The 20,860-nt window shown below is 40.8% G+C and overlaps 1 protein-coding gene across 1 annotated transcript; it reads left to right on the forward strand.

The window, feature by feature from the left end:
- Window positions 1-438: 438 nt before the first annotated feature.
- Window positions 439-1,009, forward strand: LOC114841620 (the record flags this gene model as incomplete). Its single annotated transcript, XM_029126672.1, has 1 exon — window positions 439-1,009. A coding segment is annotated over one exon (571 nt), but the record flags the coding sequence as incomplete, so codon positions are not given.
- Window positions 1,010-20,860: the final 19,851 nt, after the last annotated feature.

The following is a 20,860-nucleotide window of genomic DNA, read 5'->3' on the forward strand; positions in this document are numbered from 1 at the left end:
GACTGGACAATTGAGTATTACGGCGAAAGAGTCTCCAAGGGTTTCTGGCATTCTGTCAGTTTTTGAACCAGACGACATTGCAGAGAAAAATGAATCATTTTTGAGAATAAATTATTCGAGAAGTTCATCACACATCTACAGAATCAGATGCATGCATGCATATAGATTCCATTAACAAATTACACTCCCACTTTTGGAACTATAGTTATTTACCTCAATACCAAAAATTGAAAAGTTTAACTTGAAAGATTACGGAGCTTCCATTCGAAAGCCAAAATTTTAATTATCCATTTTATTTGACTCTTCCCTCTTCCTAATTCAAGACATGTAAAACTCTTGATTTAATGACTGAAAATGTATTGTATCAAATATGACATTGTCGATTGACGAGTAGTGTTTCATAAAAAATAAAATGCTGCATTTTTTTAATCATTTCAGACTGCAAATTCTGATAGAAGTTGGAATAATCAAGTATTTAGAGAAGAGGAACCTTCCCAAAGTGGAATATTGTCCCTTAAACCTGAAAAGTACCGAGCGACAGCTGAAAAATTCAGACTTGACTTTGACATACAAAGTAATCGCTGCCGGATTTATATCTGCATGCATCATGTTCATCTATGAAATGATCAGGCGCAGACAACATGTCTCCTGTCTTTGTTGTGGGAAAAGTTGTTCCTTCTGCTGGCCTGGGATAGAGACTCCAGATGATCCAATACTTCCGCCTCCAGTGGTATTACAAAGTGAAAACAACTACGTGGAAAAAGAGAGCACAATTCGTCACACTATTAATCACAACTTCAATAATGATTCGAACCACAACAATAGCAATCGTCACCCGCAAGTTGAGCAGATTTCACTGATTGATGAAAGTATTTATGGAGCCGCCGCATCTGCGCGGAAAACTTATATCAATGGAAGAGATTACTGGGTAATTACTGCACCCAAAGGAGACAAACGACTGATTCCGATTAGAACTCCTTCAGCGCTGCTGTTTCAGTACACGACATGAATAAAAGTTTTGTTATAAATTTTTTTCTGTATTAAGTGTTCATGTCGAGAATGGAAGAATGTAAGAGAAAATGTTGACAGACCCATTTTGGAAATGAGGAAATTAAATGATTGTAATCTTGATTAATTCTCTCAGTGTGATTCGTTGGAAAGATCTCGCAATAATTATATATATAAAAAATATACCATATAATATATGTATAATAAGACATACCTCACCGTACACGCCGCACACCGCACACCGTATATATAATATATGTGTTGTGAAAAGCTGGTACAAGGCATCCTATGCTCTTTAAGGCTTTCGTGTATTAAATGTAATTCAAGATCTTGAAATATATAGTATTTACCATGCAGTGCTACACTCCATATGAAATTATGTATTAAAGAATAACGAACTTCTTGATGTGTCCAATGCGATTCCACTCAATTAGTTTACATTTAATTAATAGAAACGACCGTGTATGAATGTTACAATGAAGTATTCACCATAAAATAATCCGCTTGCGTAGTCAATATGATAAGAATGGCCTAGAAACATGAACGGGAAATGATATTCAAAAAAAATCCGCCATAATTGATGAAAAATTTACAGACATAATAGTACATTAAAGCACGAGAACCGGAGTTCCGTTTTTAATGAATGTCAAGTTTACAGGCCGAAGGGAAGGAAAGGTCTGTACTCACATTGAGTGTTAACATACACATGCTCACATGGTCTATAGAGCGTCCCATAATTTTACAGAAATCTCTCGTGGAATAAAAGAGCGTCAAATTCGAAAAATGACGGCAGTCACCATACTAGGACTGAAATTTCATAGAATAAGTAATCTTGTATAAAAACCCCCAAAAAAACATTTTTTTGCGAAAAAAAGTGTGCCAGGTCTGTATACGTGTATGTGTTGAATAAAAAAGTAAGGCTACAAAAATTAAACCAATCAAAAAGACAAAACGCTAAAATTTGTTCATGATCTAATACAATACGACATGATTAGAAATCTTGAAAAAAATCTGCTACCACAATTGTTTTGGCGAACGAACTTGGCCGGTCCCTGCGAATGATGTTCTTCCTCATTACTAATGAAAAATCCTTTGTCCCCAGGAAAGCACCATGAAAACTGAAACTTGATTCTCTCTGGATTCATGTGGATCTGAAAGAACTTCAATGAAAATGGCACTGTTTTACATCAGTAGACATTCCCAAACTGGGGGAGCAGTGTAAAATGAAAGTCAGACATCAGGAAGATCCTATGACAATCAGAATTTATATAAAGTTCTGTTTATGATAAAGAGTTTAATTTATAATGAATTATGGTCTGAACACGTCATGTACGTTCGCCGAATCAATTATGGTAGCTGTTTTTTTCACAACTTCTAATCATATCGTATTCTGGTAGTTCATAAACAACTCTTGGCGTTTTGTCGTCTCGATTGGTTCCATTTATGTAGTCTTACTTTTCTATTCAATACATACACGCATTCAGTCATGGCACACTTTTCTCCATAACAAAAATATTTTTTTTTTATTTCTGTATAAGATTTTAGATTTTTTTTGAGAAGTTACCACCATTATATCCATTCATGATTTTTGGGAAAAATAAACTTCATTGCAAGGGTCATCTCTCTCTAAGTTGTTTGTAAAAAAATCATAAATATTTTTTGAGTTTCTAGACTATCGTGTTTTTTGTATTACTGTGTCATGGACTTCGATTCAGTCAGTTCTTTTCAATCGTAACACGCTTCTAGTCACGGAATATTGCGCTAATAACTTTGCATTTTTTATCGCAGAGAGTTATTTGAGTGTTGGGAACATTTTTTGGGACAGATTTTTCATTTTTCGTTTTGATCTCTCGTTCGACGACCACGAAGCTGCTTTTATCACTACCACTTTTGAAACATTCATCAGTTTTATTTTGCGAATACCTCTGGTTATCTTTCCACAATTAGCAAAGAATACACTTGTATCATACGGAGATATTGGTGTATCGACCGAGTGTACTAGACTCAATAAGCAGACAGAGTTTCTGCAAGGTCGTTCCAGGGTAATGGAAACTCTGAAAGTTGGGTCTGGTTTTCTCAACTCAAGCTCGACGGAATCCTCACAGCCCAGCGCACAATCTCGTCCTGCGTCCAAATCCAGCGGCAAGGTCAACGCGGTGACTTCCAATCGATCAGTTCACCAGCCGCCAGTTTCAAGGTCCAGCTCGAAAATTACAGTCCACTTCAACGCAATTGTGGGCTGAGATGGGCAGGGATCCTTGTTCGTATTGCAAGGGGGACCATTATATTGCCTCTTGCAATCAGTTTGGGAACCTCTCGCTAGCTAATAGAAAGGAAGTCGTGGACCGTCTCTATCTGTACTTTAAATCCCTGGGGAGGCACAGCATCAGGGTGTGCTAGGCGACTCGCACGTGCCTCCTATGCCAAAAGAGGCATCACACCCTGCTGCACCTGGATCGTTCTCGTCGCCCAGCTCAACGTGGTTCTGCTTCGCAGCAAGCTACTTCCGGAGGTTCAAGGAACCAATAACAGGGGAGTAGTTCTGCCCCAGTGAGCAGTGTACCTATTGCAACTTACACCCACACAGGTGATTCTACGCAAGCTATGTATTCAACTCCGCCACAATAATGAGGCGCAGGTTCCCAAAGGGCGATCTCTTGCCCAGCTCACAGTTGCTCTGCTCCAACTTCTCGGCCTGGAGTCCTTCTCGCACTCAGTTTAGCTCTTGTCGATAGCTACTCTTGCCTTCCGCATCAAGTCAGAGTCTTATTGGATCCACGCTCAGAGCTATCCCCCATCTCAAATAAACTCGTTCGAAAGTTGAAATTGAAGAAACTGCGTTGTTCCATCCACATTTCAGGAGTGGGTGAATCATCGTTTAGGACAACGTCCGGCGAAGTACATCTCACGCTTCAATCGATTCACTCTGTCGAACGCTTTCATGTCTCGGCTCAAGTACTTGATCATCTCACGTCGACGCTGCCGACCTTCTCAGCAGAGGATCTCGAGTGGGAACATCTCGATGATTTACAGCTCGCTGATCCTCATTTTCGAGTTTCTGCTCCAGTAGATGTTCTCATCGGAGCTGACCTTTTTGGATCACTTATTAAGCCCAGCGTAATTGAAGGAGAGCAGGCTCCAGTTGCTCAGCTAACCAGCTTTGTCTGGATGGTTTTTGGACCAACGGGATAGAATCAAAAGATCACTTGCTCTATGCACCACGTCAGCATGTCGAATGAAGAGCTCTATGACCTTCTCACTCAGTTTTGGGTTCAGCAGGAAATCCCTGGGCGGAGGGACTCGAACCTCTCAGAAGAAGAGTTGAAGTACAAACAGTACTTTCGTCAGACGTACTCAAGTGACAGCTCAGGTCGTCACATCGTTCGTTTGTCCCTCTACGCTCCAGTTTTGTTATTAGATCGCTCGTATCGTTCAGCTTTAGCTTGTTTGCATCGGATCCTCCGAAGAATCTTAAAAGATCAGCGCTTTCTCGAGCTCTACTCTGCATTCCTCAGAGAATATGCAGATTTCGACCACATGAGGCTACTAACTCACTCTAACTTTAGTCAATCGTCTTCGGTTCAGGCGGAATCCGCCTGTTGTTCTGCCGAGATGAATTTAACACATGAAGCGCAAGCTTCAGGAAGGTTGAGGGTCTCCGAGGAGCCACAGGTAGGCCCGTCTGACAATCAGGGGAGTTACTACCTGCCCTCATCTTCATGTAGGACATTACCAAGATGTTCCGTCAGATCAGAGTCCATGAAGATGACTGGCCCCTGCAGCAGGTTCTATGAACCAACTCACGTGGAGAAATCGCGACATGTCAACTGACCACCATTACTTATGGCACTAGATCCGCTCCATTCCTAGCGAATCGTGTTCTTCAACTTGCTGAGGATGAAGGACATAGATTCCCATTGGCCGTCTCGCCGATCGTAACTGGTAGATATGTCGACGATATATGTGGAGGTGTAGACTCACATAACGAGCTCATAGAAACCGCTCTTCAGGTGCGTGATCTCTGTGCTGCTGGAGGAATGCCTCTGGCAAAATAGTATAGTAACATTCCAGCGCTACTCCAGTGGCTCGATCCCGACTGTACCTCCGATGGCCAGCGAATTTATGAGGATTCGGACACCCGGATTTTTGGCTTATCGTGGCAGCCCAGCTCAGATAACTTCGTCTCTTCAACTCGAACCCGCGATGAATCAAAAGTCTCTAAGCGAAACATTCTCTCAGAGATAGCGCAGATCTATGACCCGCTCGGATTTCTATCTCCTGTCGTGATCAGAGTGAAACTGCTTATGCAGGGGACTGGGCTTGATAAGCTCGGCTGGGATGAAGAAGTTCCAGAACAGGTAGCTCAGCGTTGGATAAGTTTTCGCAATGATCTTCCTCTGCTCTCGAAGCTATCTGTGCCAAGATGGCTAGGACTACTCCATAATTCTTCGATCGAAATTCATGGATTCTCAGATACCTGTAATCTTGCGATGACAGCTGTTGTCTATTTCAAGGCCTTCAATAGAGATGGTGAGCCTCGGATCTCGTTGGTCTGCTCAAAAACGAAAACAGCCCCACTCAAGGGGCTGACAATAACAAGATTTAGAGCTTACAGCTACTGTTTGCCTTGCCAAGCTAATGAAGTACGTCAAGGATCAGCTCAATTTCTCCGAAGGCCCTACGTACAGGGTGACAAATGGGAATAGGTGAAAACGTTTCCCCTATATTTCCTTCTCCACTTGGTCACCAGGGATCGGTGTGCTATAAATTAAAACTTGGAGCCTGGCAAATTCTGTTGGGATACTTCGGGGTCTAGTTCATATTCTCCAAAATGAGTGAGCTTGAGAAAAAATTACACAAATGCGTCTAGAGGCTTTCGTAGTAAGTTTGGTAGTCACAGAATTGGAAGTGAAACCACTCTCAAACGGTCGAAATTTTTTAGTTCTCCTGTACGATTTTTTTTTAGGTTAGTCCCCAATAAATTTTTTGATTCAATGTGTTATTTTATGTAGGGTAATTGATAATTTTGTCAACTATGGTACCCTACAGGATCGTCGCCATTATCTTCTGGGTCTATCTTATGCAGTAACGACAGAAGAAGTAGTGGACAAGGTAGAAAAACATTTCAACAATCATCCAACTGATTCAATACGCAAGGCGGCTACAAAGTTAGAATTGAACCGAGAGAGCCTACGTTTGATTATCAAACATTTCCTAACACTTCATCCTTATGAAATCACTTCCCACCAATTGCTTACGCAAACTGCTATGAGGAAACGACTTGAATTCAGCAATGTTTTGACGCAAATGCTGAAATCAAAGCCAATCGAATTATTTTCACGGATGAAGCTCATTTCTATTGGGTGTGTGAATGTGACTCCGCCCTTTTTTGTTCAAATAAAACACATTTGCTTGCTTAGAAAATTAAAAAAAAGTTTAGTATGCTCCACCTGCAGCTACAACCTTCGCCCATCTTTCAGGTAATTTACGTATTCCTTGCCTAAAGAAATCCTGGTCTTTTGAGCTGTTCCAATTATCAAGACAAATTTTGATACTTTCATATGAAGTGAACCATTTTCCCGTAAGATCTGACTGCATTGTTCGGAATAAGTAGTAATCCGAAGGAGCTATGTTTGTCGAATATGGCGGGTACAGTAGCACTTCCCAGTCCTGTTCATCTAAATATCTTTTCACAACTTGGGCGGTATGCGGTTTGGCATTGTCATGTTGAAGAATTAATTTACTGTGACTATTCACCCATTCTGGTCATTTTTCTTCTATGGCTCGCTTGAAACGCGACAATTAATTGTCGTCGGTAAACTTCTCCATTAATAGTTTGAGAGGGTTCGAGAAACTCATAATATACAACACCTCTCTGATTCCACCAAATGCAGAGCATAATCATGGCACTCTGAATATTTGTTTTTGACTGGAATTGACCGGGTTTACCTGGCTTCACATAAGTTTTTTGACGTTTAGGATTCTCGTAATATATTCATTTTTCCTCTCCTGTGACTATTCGATGCAACAATCCTTTTCTTTGCTCTCTTTGAAGTAGCATTTCACAAATTGTTTTTCGACTTTCCATGTCTCTTTCTTTCAATTCATATGGAACCCAGTCACCAACTTTTTGAACCATTCCCATTGCTTTTAAACGCTTTGCAGCAGTTGATCGTTCAACATTTAATGCTGTAGCCAATTCTGATTGAGTTTGTCAAGAATCCTCTACCAATAATGCCTCCAATTCAGTATCTTCATTTTTTTTTAGTGGTTTCCCATTTTCTCTGCCCTCATTGCCTAAATCATTATTTTGAAATAATCGAAAACATTCCTTGCAAGGTGTCTTAGATAAAGCATGTACGCCGTAAATCTCCACAAGCAAACGATGAGCTACACTTTTCTTGCAATATAATGGTGTAATAACACTTCCCGCAAATGATCTTTACTTCGAATGAAAACCGACATTGCCACGGAGGTTAAAACTTTTGTTGCTTACATTTCAACCAAATGTCACGTAGTGCGTTTGACAGCTGATATAAAGTACTATCGAATACAAGTATTGCCATTCATTAGTGCACGTAAGCAATACTAAAAACGACATCTGGTGTGAAAGGGCGGGGTCATATTCACACATCTAATACCTTAATGGCTACGTGAATAAACAAAATTATCGATTTTGGAGGAGTGAAAATCCACATTCATCAGTAGCAAAACCGCCCCACCCTACTAACGTTAGAGTTTGGGCAGCTCTGTCGATCAAACAAATACATGTGGAAATCTTGGAAGGGACCATTACAGAGGAAGGTTACCGCGAGATGTTAAAAACTAAATTTTTCTCATTCGCTAAGAAAAAAGATTGGTGAAAAGTTTCTATTTTATGCAAGACGGTGCAACACCTCATCGAACTAATGATGTGTTTACTGCATTGCACAAAGTATACGGTGATCGCGTCATCGGCTTAGGGTATCCTCGCTTCGTCCGAGCAGGAATGGAATGGCCACCATACCGAATTTCAACCCGTGTGATTTCTTCTTTTTGGGTTATCTCCAAGACTTCTGTTACGCGGACAATCCTCAGACAAAAGAGCCTCTTATAGGCGCTATCCAGAAGGGTGTTTCTAATATTTCTCAAGCAAAAATTGAAGAAGTCTTCCACAGTTTTCAGAAACGCCTTAACTATTGCGCAAATTCTAATGGAGGACATTTCGAGAGTATTTACCATTAGTCATATGCCCTGGATTATTCGACCAATTCTTTCATAGTGTGAATTTTTATTAAAAAAAAAATTAAATGCAACTCTAATTGCAAATAAATTTAAAGTCTATTGTATCCACCAACATGATGGTCCTTCCTTTCCTACATCAATCAACAAAAGTATGATAGTTTAATTTTCACCTATTCCCATTTGTCAGCCTGTACTTATGGACCGACTCGTCAGTTACTGATTGGACGCTTATGTCACCTGAGCCACTCTCTCATAGCTGAGAAGCCTAAAAATAATTTTCATGAGTTCTCATGTAATTATCAAATCGCCATTGTATTAAACTTTCACGTTCACCCATTGGTAATAATTTTTGTTATCAGTACGATAAGCCTATATGATAATTAAAGTGAATAATAAAAGTGAAAAATAAAGTGATAGGAGCAAGACTATATAAACTATATGGGGTATTCTATGTGAACTCACCCAGGTCAAAACCGTCACCATCGCCAATCATATTGCCGATTTTTCCTGTGGTTGTATATGAAAAAATATGACCTCTCAAATTTTTTCAGATTTTTTGAGGCATCCTGTGGGCAGCCATGGTTTTTTGCAAGTTTTATCTTCAAATGCCTGTAACTTCCGTAAAAATCAACCGATTTGAGTTTTTTTTTTACAAAATGTGCGTCTTCGAACACACCTTCCATATAAAAATATACCAATTTTTTTTTATTCGTTCTTCCATCGATTTCCTCAGAAAAACCTCAAAAAACTTCAAACAACGAGTCGTTTTCAAAGTTAGACCCTTTTTATATTTTTCAAAAAATTTAAGTGAATATATTGGACCAAAATAAAATTTTTCACCAAAGGCCAAAGTGGGATCTCTAATAGAAGATACCACTCGGAAAAATTTATTGTAAACGAATTTTCAAAAAATCATCAAATTGTTCCAGATTCGAATATAATGCAGTGATTCTTCAGGCAGTAAATTCAAATAATGCTTCTGCATTCAAATACGAAAAGAATTTTGTAATTTTTGAAATTTTTCATTCCGGAGTCATATATTCAAATTGAAAATGACGGCCACGAAATGGGAAGCCCACTTTGGCCTTTGGTGAAAAATTTGGTTTTGGTCCAATATATTCACTTAAAGTTTTTGAAAAATATAAAAACGGTCCAACTTTGGAAACGATTCGTTTTTTGAAGTTTTTTGAGGTTTTTCTAAGGAAATCGGTGGAAGAACGAATCGAAAAAAATTGGCATATTTTTATATGGAAAGTGTATTCGAAAAGGCACATTTTGTAAAAAAAACTCGAATCGGTTGATTTTTACGGAAGTTACAGGCATTTGAAGATAAAACTTGCAAAAAAACATGGCTATCCACAGGATGCCTCAAAAAATCTGAAAAAATTTGAGAAGTTATATTTTTCCATATACAACCACAGCAAAAATCGGCAATATGTTTGACGATGGTGAGGGTTTTGACCTGGTTGAATTCACATGGAATACCCCATATAAATTATACAAATATGAAGCGAGGAAGAGGCCGAGGTCATCCTCTACGAGAACACATTCCAGTTACTAAGAGGAGAGTCCTTTAAAATATTGAAACACTTATCCCCCGGAAAAAAGGATAAGAACCATCCAAATAACACTACAGACAATTAACTTGACAAGGAATAGAGAGCTGAAGTTGCTATATGGGAACAAGAATAAACTAATTGGTCCCACATCTCGATCACCAGCACAAAGTTTGAAACCTCAACCGTCAAGAAAGTTCCACAATAATAATTCTGAAAATTCAAATGGCTCTACTGAGAATAACGTTGGATATTCCTTGCAGACCTTGAGGAGTCCCAATACACAAAAAAAGAAAAATAAAAGACAGAAGGGATCCCCTAACAGCAGAGATATTAATAACTCTCTACCTGCGAAAGAAAACATCTCGGACATCGACCTCTCTGGATTGGACATAGAGAATTTGGACAACGCACTTTTCGAGATTAACTGTGGTCAAGGCACTCAACAATTAGGACAACAACAAACGCAAACATCCTCTGGTCAACGACCCCACAGCTGCAGCCAATACTAAGGATAAATTTTATTTAAAACAGCCTAAAGTATCCAATTATGTCACAATTTTTGCTAATAATCTAGATACTTTCAAATTGTTTAAAACAATTCTAAATTCCTTATCGATTGAATTTTATACTTACACTCCCAAAAACGATAAAAATAAGACAATTGTTATGAAAAACCTATTTGGAAATTTCACTGAAGATGATATCTTAACAGAGCCAAATAAACTCAATATTCCCTATATTATAATATCAAAAGTATCAAAAATTATTCTCAATAAAAAGTCTCGTAACTATGCATTTTTAACACAGTTATCTAATGATTCTATTCTATCTAATTTAACTAAAATTAATGTTCTATTATACCAGAGAATCACTTGGGAACCATTAAGTAAAAATAATCGTTTCCAATGTAAAAAATGCCAGAGACTAGGTCACTCAAGTGCAAATTGTTCATTAGGTTTTAGATGTGTTAAATGTAGTAAAGCACAAAAACCTGGTGAATGCTCACTTAGAGAAAATTCTGATAGATCATCCAGTTGAGCTGGGTTAGTACTTGGATGGGTGACCGCTTAGGAACACCTCGCTCGCACAAAAATTGCGGGCGGTAGGTAAGATGTAGCGGCCTACTGTCTCCATCTAGTCAGTGTGACAGTTGGATATATTAGGGCACTGCACAATTGGCCGGCTGTGCGACTGGGGTTTTACATGGTTTCCCGTGCAGTCCTAGCTCGAATGGGGCACAGCTAAGAGTAAGACGGCCATGATACCGCAGATAACAATGAGAGGAAAAAGAAAGGAGGGGAGGCAGGCTAGACGAGGGGTTTCAAATCGAGAATTACTTCGATAAAACCAATGAAATAGAAAAAATAAAAAATATTAATCAAGTAGAGATTAATAAATCAAATCTTCAAAAAATCATGAACCATCTAAAGCTTGATGAAGATAAATAAAAATAATTAACAACCTCATAATATTATTTTTCAAGTCACTTAGTCAATGGATACAATAGTTAATTGTCAAGTAACAAATTATTATACAATATTTGGAATATATATTATGCAATACCAATATTTAAAATACCTATTACTGAAGTTTCTTAAATATAATAAAATCAAAAAATAAAAAAACTTCTGATAGTTTTCATCGAAAAATTAATTATAACAGATATGAAATGTAAGAAATAATCCACAATACTCTATTATGATTATTATTATCATCAATTACTAACTATATACAGAGTGTCCCATCTGAAAAGATGCGGCTAAATATTTCTCAATGGGGGCGGGTAACAAAAAAATGTTTAATACAAAAATTGTAGGGTTTCGAGGGGGATATCCGACGTTGTCATTATTTTGAGCTTTCAATCTCACACTTGCAAGCTGCAAGCACAAAGTGCTTTTTTTCAAGTGGCAACCGCATTTTTTATCCCAATGAAACTTGGTTATCTTTATGAGTTGTTTTCAGAAACCTTATCATTCATTTAATTTCATCACATTTTATTAAATAAATGTCATAAAAACGAGTTCTATGGTCGAATTCAAGATTCAAACACCCTTGACGCATGTTGATATAATTGTTCCATTAATCTGTTTACACACCGGAATTATGAAATGTAAATAATAAACAAAACATTTCCCTACTCTTTCGAGGATTCTTTTATTCTAATCGGTGCCAATTCAACCTGAATCAAGTTAGTATCACATGTTATTTCATTGAACACATCACGATACATTCAGCCAGTGAAATTGTCGAAATTTTACTTGTTTTGGGAGAGTGTAAAGGTATATGTACCCTGCTCGAACATATCGAGGATGGTACCGCCATCGACTACATTATCTTACCAATTTAGTTAGCCGGAGGATCGAAAGGAGTTGTAGAAGAGGGAGAATCCTTCGAGGACGACAACAACAAGTACAACAAGGTATTAATCCTGATGATCGCCGAGCTGTTATAGTATTAGCTATGATTCACATGAATCCACAGGTCAGTTTCAGAATACACGTGGTGCATCCTGGGTCACGTTAAAAAAGTCTGAACCTTCAATTTGGTTACAAAACGCTTTTTATAGCATTTTTTTAGTAAAATGAGATGAAATTAAATAAATGACGAGGTTTCTGAAAATAAATCATCAAGATGAACAAGTTTTATTGGGCTAAAAATTGCTATTGCTATTTGAAAAAAAGGACTTTGTGCTTGCAGCTTGCAAGCGTGAGCTTGGAAGCTCAAAATAATGACTACATAGGATGTCCCCCTCAAAACCCTACAATTTTTGTATTAAATATTTTTTTGTTACCCGCCCCCCTTGAGAGATATTTAGCCGCATCTCTTCAGATGGAACACCCTGTATATTACATTATTAATTACTACTTCTGCTTCCTGCTAATATTGAAGTGCCTTTATTTTAAACACATAGAGCAAAACATTTATCATTCTCTTTTTTTGGCGCACAATTAAAAACAGATAAAGATCGCAAGTATGACAATGCGTACAATTAAAACTCTTATAAATATAGTATTAATAAATAAAATAGTGAATTAAGTTCTCACATTAAAGATTAAACTCGAGAGCCGTTACATCAAGTTTTTTTAGACGAATTTTTATGCATGTATATATTGTCAATAATGTTTGTTAACACAATAAAAACGTTGCTAATTAAAAAAAAACTCATCAGTTACGCTCACGTGGATAAGCGCGCACTCTTCCAGATGGAAGGAATTCGTTCGAAATCGTGTCCAGCTCATCCAAGAAATTTCGAACGCTCAATGGACACTCGTTCCTGGTAAGGAGAACCTCGCTGATTGTGCATCTGGTGGTCTAACCACAACTCAGCTCTCGTCACATAAGCTCTGGCGGCAAGGTCCATCGTGGCTTAAGAAAAGCTCATTATCTTTGCAATCTCTGGATATCTCCCCAGTGTCATCAGCAGACCTTGAGGAGAAACCAGGTATCGTGCTCAATGTAAACGTCCAGCGCCCAGGGATCTGGGATCTAGTTTATCGTTATTCCTCGCTCAGTAAGCTGCTCAAAGTTACAGCAATTTGTCAACTCTTTTGGATTAAGACCAGTCAGTCAGCGCATCTTTTCACGGACCTGACCGCCTTGTCCTGAGGACAAAAACAGCTCATCGCATCCCCTCGGTCAATTCATAGCGTTTCTCGATGGCCAGGGAGTTTTTCGTGTTGGCGGACGGCTCAAATTCGCTCAACTTGACTGCAAAAATAAGCATCAGGTTATTATACCTCGGGACTCTCAGTTTGCTCAGATTATTATCGAAGACGCTCATCTCAGAAACCTTCATGGAGGAACACAGCTCACTCTTGGCCAGCTCAGACAGTCTTACTGGAACTTCGGCGGAAGAGCTCCAGTGAGATCATTTATTCTGAAGTGCGTTCCCTGTGCAAGACAGCAAGGAATCCGGGCTCAACAGTTAATCGATCAGCTTCCCGTTACCCGTCTCACACCTGGCCGCGCATTCTTCAACACTGGGGTTGATGACGCCAGACCAGTGTAGCTCCGCTCATGGAAAGGACATGACCATAAATCGTATAAAGGATGGCTAGCGATTTTCGTCTGTATGGCTACGTCCACAGTTCATCTCGAGGTCATCTCTGACTATTCGTCAGACCGATTTATATCCGCGTATAGTCGTTTCGTTGCCCGGCGCGGACTCTGTAGGAACCTTGTTTTTGACTGTGGAACAAATTTCCTCGGAACCGATAAGGAGTTGAAGAAGCTCTTCTCGATGGCGTCTAAGGAGTCTGACCAGCTCGCTCATCTTGTGCTCAACGATGGAACCAAGGGGTCTTTTAACCCTCCAGGTGCTCCGCACTTCGGGTAAATGGGAAGCTGCGGTGAAGTCGATGAAGTTTCATCTCAACAGAACGATCGGCGATGCTCTGCTCATTTTTGAGGAACTCATCACTCTGCTCGCGCAAATCGAAGTCGTGCTCAACTCGACCAATTGAACCTCTCTCCGAAGATCTTGACGATGTTAGTGCGCTCACTCCAGGACATTTCTTGATTGGTCAGGCGTTGACAGCGCTACCTGAGCCCTCTCTGGACGACTTGAACGTCGCTCGTTTGTCTCGCTGGCAACTCATTCAGCAGAAGGTCCAGCGCTTTTGGAAACGGTGATCCACTAGCTATCTTCAGCATCTCCAATCCATTTCGAATTGGCACCATCCTTCGCACAACATTATGATTGGCTCCATAGCCCTTTTCACCGATGAGAGGTTCCCACCAACAAAGTGGCCCCTCGCTTGAGTCATCGCTCTTCATCCTGGTAGAGATGGACTCACCAGGGTGGTAACTATCAAGACGTTTAGTTCTACTCTACAACGGCCCATCTCGAAGCTCGCTCTACTGACAGTCTCGACCAGAGATACTGAGGATCATCTCACGCGATTTCAGCTCTACTTCATCAAGTTGATCGTAGTCCATGTTCGAATCGGGTCATAGCAAGAATTTACGACCCTTGCTCTGACAACTGGCTCGGAATGGGCGTGAGTCTGCCGAGGTGTGGTGGAATTCACGCCTCCTACGTCCTGGGCTGTACTGACACCTGACCATCGCTGATGAACTACAATGGTGACGTTGCACTTCGAGACATTATTGTCCTGAGCTCGATTAATCCTTCTTTGTTTCAAACTTACTCATTGACGTCAGCAGTTGCTGACGCCCATTTTGCGCCCATCTTCGCACAACTGACCTGCGCAATCGCCTCAGAAGACCAGTGGCCTCTCACCTATGACACCTGAGGCACTACTTGATGGACAGGTGTCGTGTGAATGCCTCCATTTAAACTGGGGCACGTTCGGACCTTCGATGACTGACACCTGCCAGCTTGCGGTCCTTTAATCGCTCTCATTTACATATTGGCCTTCGTACTGTTCTTCCCGCGAATTTTCTTATTGTACTAGTTCCGCGTATTATTGCTCCGCTCTATCAACTTCTGTGTACTGCTCCATTAATTTGTGACCCGCGTTAAAATTCTTGACCTTCTCAATTAATCAAACAGTGTAAATATTGAAATTTTATCATGAATAAACCCACTATTTCTGACCAACGCGCCGCATGTAGTGATTCATGGACCTTCTTGCACTCCCGTGAAATCCGCCCATTTTGCGCCCATCCCTAAAATATTCCTCCAAAACCAAATCCGTTCCCGAACACCATGTCAACTCAGCCACCCTGCTTTTTTTTGGTTCTCAGAATCCTGGATTGGTATTCTCACTGTTAAGTACAGCATAAGTATTCGCTTTCTCCAAATTTTCGCTCCTTTAACAACAATAGTTTGTCTATGACACATGACGAAAGCTCAAATTTTTGAAAAATAATATGTTGCGAACTAATTGACGGATTTTGACGAATGAAAAAATATTTTCTTCGTTTTTTTATGTGCTATCCAAATAAAAAAACGACAATACTACCGGGATAAGTAGTAAGCCATTGTTCAAGTTTTTTCTTACTTAAATTCCGCTGTTACACAGGGGCCAGGCGAAAAATGAATAATTTTTTTTACTCCGATGGATGATGATAATAATACATAACTTTTTCGGGGTATTTCAAAATGGGACATCTACATGGAGATGAGGGAAAATTTTTCTTTTCATGTAAAATTCAATTTTTCAAGCATAAATTAAGAGAATGACCGACGTCCAGTGGTCGCGGTTGTTAAATAATTAGTTTGGCTTGACGACTAAATGGTCATGGGCTCGAATCTCAGCTGGGGTGGGATTTTCAACTCCTGATAACAGGGATTGGGGATTCCACTGAGTGGCTGGGGTTTGGATCTCGGCTGGGAAGGGCCCTTAACTTCTGCGAAGGGGTTAAGGGCCTACCTGGGTCGGGTTCTGCTTATCAGGGCTCGGCCTATCTCGGCTATGGGTGAGCAAGAGGTTGCTAATAGAGTCACGGACTGTACCAATATGGGTTTTCTGTGGTTTCCCATGTCTCTTCAGTCACGAGAAGTGAATACAGTATAGCGCACAAAGTCGGCCACAGCCGCAGTGATAGGTAGGAAGCTAGGGTAGGGGCTACGATGGTATCAATCCTTACAGATTGATACGAGCACCTCTGCTCCAGTGGTACGTGCCCTATTGAAATGCCATCGAAAACCCCCGTCGCTGATAAACTAATAAAGTAGGTTTAAGTAAAACGACGTTAAAAAAAATTAGGAAAATTACTTTTAGGGATCGAATTTTTCACGATCGCAAAGGTCCAACGATGATGAGGATTAAGTGAAAGAGGTGGATAGGACCATCACATGGATCGAATGATCATAAATCGAGTGAAATAATTGAAAGTCTCTCCCGTCGTATTTTACGAGGGTCAAACGTCGCCATGGTCATACTTTTTCAGGGCCGAGCGTCGCAAGAATCCTACCTCACAAAAGTCATGCCTCACGAGGGTTACACTTCATCAGGGTGGTACCTCGCAAGGATCATAACTGGAACGGTTGAAATGATCACATGGGCCCAACAACAGACCCCGTAGGACAATCTCGAGGTTCAAACGGCCACAAGGACAAACAACGAAAGCGGGCAAAACAGTCAAGATTCGAACGATCACGAAGGTCAACTGGAGGACAGGCAGGCCAATCACAATGGCCATGAATCAACAGAGATAATCACACTGAAAAAAAAAAATAATTCTGTCAATCAGATTTGTTTCAGATAAACAAATGCCCAAAATTTCGAAACAAAATTTCACTATAAATTCTTGTCCGAAACAAATTTGATTGTCAGAATTACATTTTTTTCTCAGTGCAGAAGGTACTCCCAGTTGGCCTTTGTGAGCGCTTGGCTATTGTGATTGTCTTCCATCCTTACCTCTTCGAACCTGGTGATTATGCTTTCTGACGCTTACGGTTAACCCTCGTATTTGTTTAACCCTTAGCGTTGTTCTCCCTGTCTTCATTGTTTGACGCTTGTGGTCGTTTAAACCTTGATATTATCCTGCCTGTCTCTGTCGTTCGACCCTTGCGATCGTTCTACGCATGACTCTTGCGTGGCTTGATCCTTGCGATACTTGACCCTCAAAGAGTACGACCATGGTGAAGTTTGACCGTCGTGGGATACAACAGGAGAGGCTTTGAATTATTCCACTCGATTTATTATCATTCGACCCTTGTGATTGTCTGACTGACTTCCTCCAGGTAACCCTTATTTCATCGGACCTTTGTGATTTGAAAAATTGGACCCCTAAAAGTAATTTTTCTCATTTATGAACGGAAAATCCAATTTTTCAGGATAAGAATTTTTTTTTCTCATCTCCATATGGATGTCCATTTAAAAATATCCCCAGAAAGTTATGTATTATCATATTCCATCGAGGAAAAAAAAATAATTCGATTTTCGTCTGGCCCCTGCGTAAGAGTAGAATTTAAATTTAATAAACATGAAAAATGGCTCATGACTTATCCTCGTACTGTCGTATGCTTATTCGGAAAGTACACAAAACAAGCAGGGGTTGAAGCCTATCCGACAGAAGCTATTTAATTGTTACTTTGTGTGTTATTACTATTTTCTTCTTTAATTTCTACCAATTTCATTGGTAGTATTCTTCCAAATGGATCCGTAGCTATTCCAATCGAAAAATTTCGAAGTTTGTGCGACCATGTCTGTATGTAGATATGTCCAGCGCCACTTTTCTGGGATTTCTCGAAAACTAAAGGAGTTAGCATTCTAAACTCAACGGCATTCTTGAAGGGTATTCATTCAAATGAAGGGGTTACTCCACGACTCCTTCATTTCTTCGGGATTTCTTGAAAAGTAAAAAAGATAGCGTTCCGATTACAACGGCATTCGATTTCTGAGGAAATTTGAGTTCCCTTAGAACCCGGGATTGGGCGCTAAAGCCCTGATTGTTTATGAATGCATGCGGCCACGCGCGATATGACTCAAGTAATTATTATTTTTAAAAAATTTTGTCATATATTTTGTGTGAATAAATAACAAACTTCATGGTGAAGTGAAGTTTTGTTGAAAAACAATTCAATGTGGATAACAAAAGAAAGATTAGACAAGAAGGATGAAAATGAAAGAAAGAATAACTGAGACTGAAATAAGGTAAGAATATTGACAACATTATATAAATTTTGTAAATTCAAATCATAAAGTGGCAACTTTCTCCCAACGCCTGACATGAGCCCGCTGGAAATGATCTTTCATACGAGTTTTTCCCACTGCGAAGGGCATGCCAAGCAGGTCGTGTGAGGGCACCCTTTCTGTACCCTCCTTGGCCAGCTTATCTGCCTCTTCATTACCCAGAATCCCATGGTGACCTGGTACGCAGGTTACGGTGACCCGGTTGTTTTTACCCAGTGTGTCCAATGCCTGCATGCATTCCCACACCACCTGTGACTCTGTAGTGGGTTTTTCCAGGCCGTGTATCGCCGCCTGGCTGTCACTGCAGATGAATATTTTCATCTTTTTTGTGTCTCTCGCATTCAGATACTCTGCACACTTAAGTATGCCCAGCATCTCTGCTTGAAAGACGGTTGAATGATGGCCCAGCGGAAAACTCTCTCCGAAGCCACCTTTCAGACGGTAGATGCCTGCCCCAAAACTTTCATTGAAGCCAGAGCCGTCCGTAAACCAGTAGTCCTCTCTTGGTCCTGGTTTACGTTTCGAGTCTAGCCACTCCTGTCTGGGTGGTATACTCGTTCTGAAAGTTTTCCTGATCTGATACTTCCTAGGAATCCTATCCGTCTTACCTATGAAGGGTCGATCATTGATTAGGCTAAGCCTTGTATGGCCTTGGCCCGTCATCTTCCATTCTAGTTGGCACCTTAGTCTATATGCAGTTGTGATAGCACAACTTACAACCCTAGGGTGGAGGGGTGGGATACTGAGTGCTATTTCTAGCGCCTCAGTAGGTGTCNTATGAAGGATGTGATGCTTATAGGACGGATGTCTTTTGGTTTTATATAACCGGTTTTTCCCGGCTTGGGAATGAATACAATCCTAGTCTCATTCCACACACTAGGGACATGTTTCAGGGCTATACTAGCTCTGAGTATCTTAGTTAGGGGTCCCGTGATAGTCTCTATCCCTTTCTGTAATAGGGCTGGGTAAATCCCGTCTGGTCCCGGTGCCTTGAAGGGTTCAAAGGTTTTGATGGCCCACTTGACCCCCCAGGGCTGCACTACTTTATTTGGCAATGCCCAATCATGGGTTTCGTAGACATCCTTCTGAATTTGCATTGTTTCTTTATCCCTCTCCTGGGCCTGTATGAAGCCTGGAAAGTGGGTGTTCCTTAGGAGTTNTGCGTATAACAGTCTCATCTTAGGATTGAGTCCCCATGTCCTGCCCACAGCTCTTCTGCACGCCCATATAGAGGCAAACACTTTATTCCTCTGAGTACAGATATGTTCTTTCCAGCTGAGTTTATTATCCAGGAGGACACCCATATATTTCACCACTGCTGGTGTAGTTTATTTCCGAGCCATTTAGCTCCAGAGGTTGGATCTTTTCCAGTTTATAATTTCTGGTGAAAACCAGGACTGTTGTCTTGGCTGGATTTACCGATAGGCCAGTCACCCTGCACCAGTCCTCAATGATATTGAAGGCTGTTACCATCAGGTCCCTTAGCAACCTCAGAAATCCGCCTTTCACAACAACTGCCACATCATCGGCGAAACCGATGACGTGGAAGCCGGCCTCACTTAGTTGATTTAGAAGTCCATCTACAACCAGGTTCCATAGCAGGGGCGAGAGAACTCCCCCCTGCGGACAGCCCCTAGTCGGACGTCCCTCCACACATGCCCTCCCATGTCCTGCCGACAGTCTTCTGCTTTTCAGCATGTTTTGTGTCCAAGCAATGATAGTCTTGGACACCTGTCGTTCTTCCATGGCTTTTTCTATAGCCGGATTCGAAGTGCTATCAAAAGCCCCCTCAATATCCAGAAAGGCGCCTATGGCAAAACCCTTGACCGCCAGTTGTCCCTCAATCAGTCCCACCAGGTGATGTAAGGCGGTATCTGTTGATCTTCCCTCTCTGTATGCATATTGACAGGGGGAGAGGGGTCTGTCAGCCAAGGGCCCGGCCTTGATGTGTCTATCCACCAGCCTCTCCAGGGTCTTCAGGATGAAGGATGTGAGGCTTATAGGACGGAAGTCTTTTGGTTTTATATAACCGGTTTTTCCCGGCTTGGGAATGAATACTATCCTAGTCTCATTCCACACACTAGGGACATGTTTCAGGGCTATACTAGCTCTGAGTATCTTGGTTAGGGGTCCCGTGATAGTCTCTATCCCTTCCTGTAATAGGGCTGGGTAGATCCCGTCTGGTCCCGGTGCCTTGAAGGGTTCAAAGGTTTTGATGGCCCACTTGACCCCCCAGGGCTGCACTACTTTATTTGCCAATGCCCAATCATGGGTTTCGTAGACATCCCTCTGATTTTGCATTGTTTCTTTATCTCTCTCCTGGGCCTGTATGAAGCCTGGAAAGTGGGTGTTCCTTAGGAGTTTCAGAGTCTCTCCCATGGTTTCCGTGTGGCTGCCATCTGGTGCCTGTCGGCTCCGTAGATATGGATTCTTGTTTGTTCCAAGGATTTTTGCCAGCCTAGA

The sequence above is a fragment of the Diachasma alloeum genome, unplaced genomic scaffold (genome assembly GCF_001412515.2).
Source record: "Diachasma alloeum isolate Michigan unplaced genomic scaffold, Dall2.0 Dall_scaffold_01198, whole genome shotgun sequence".
NCBI lineage: Eukaryota > Metazoa > Arthropoda > Insecta > Hymenoptera > Braconidae > Diachasma > Diachasma alloeum.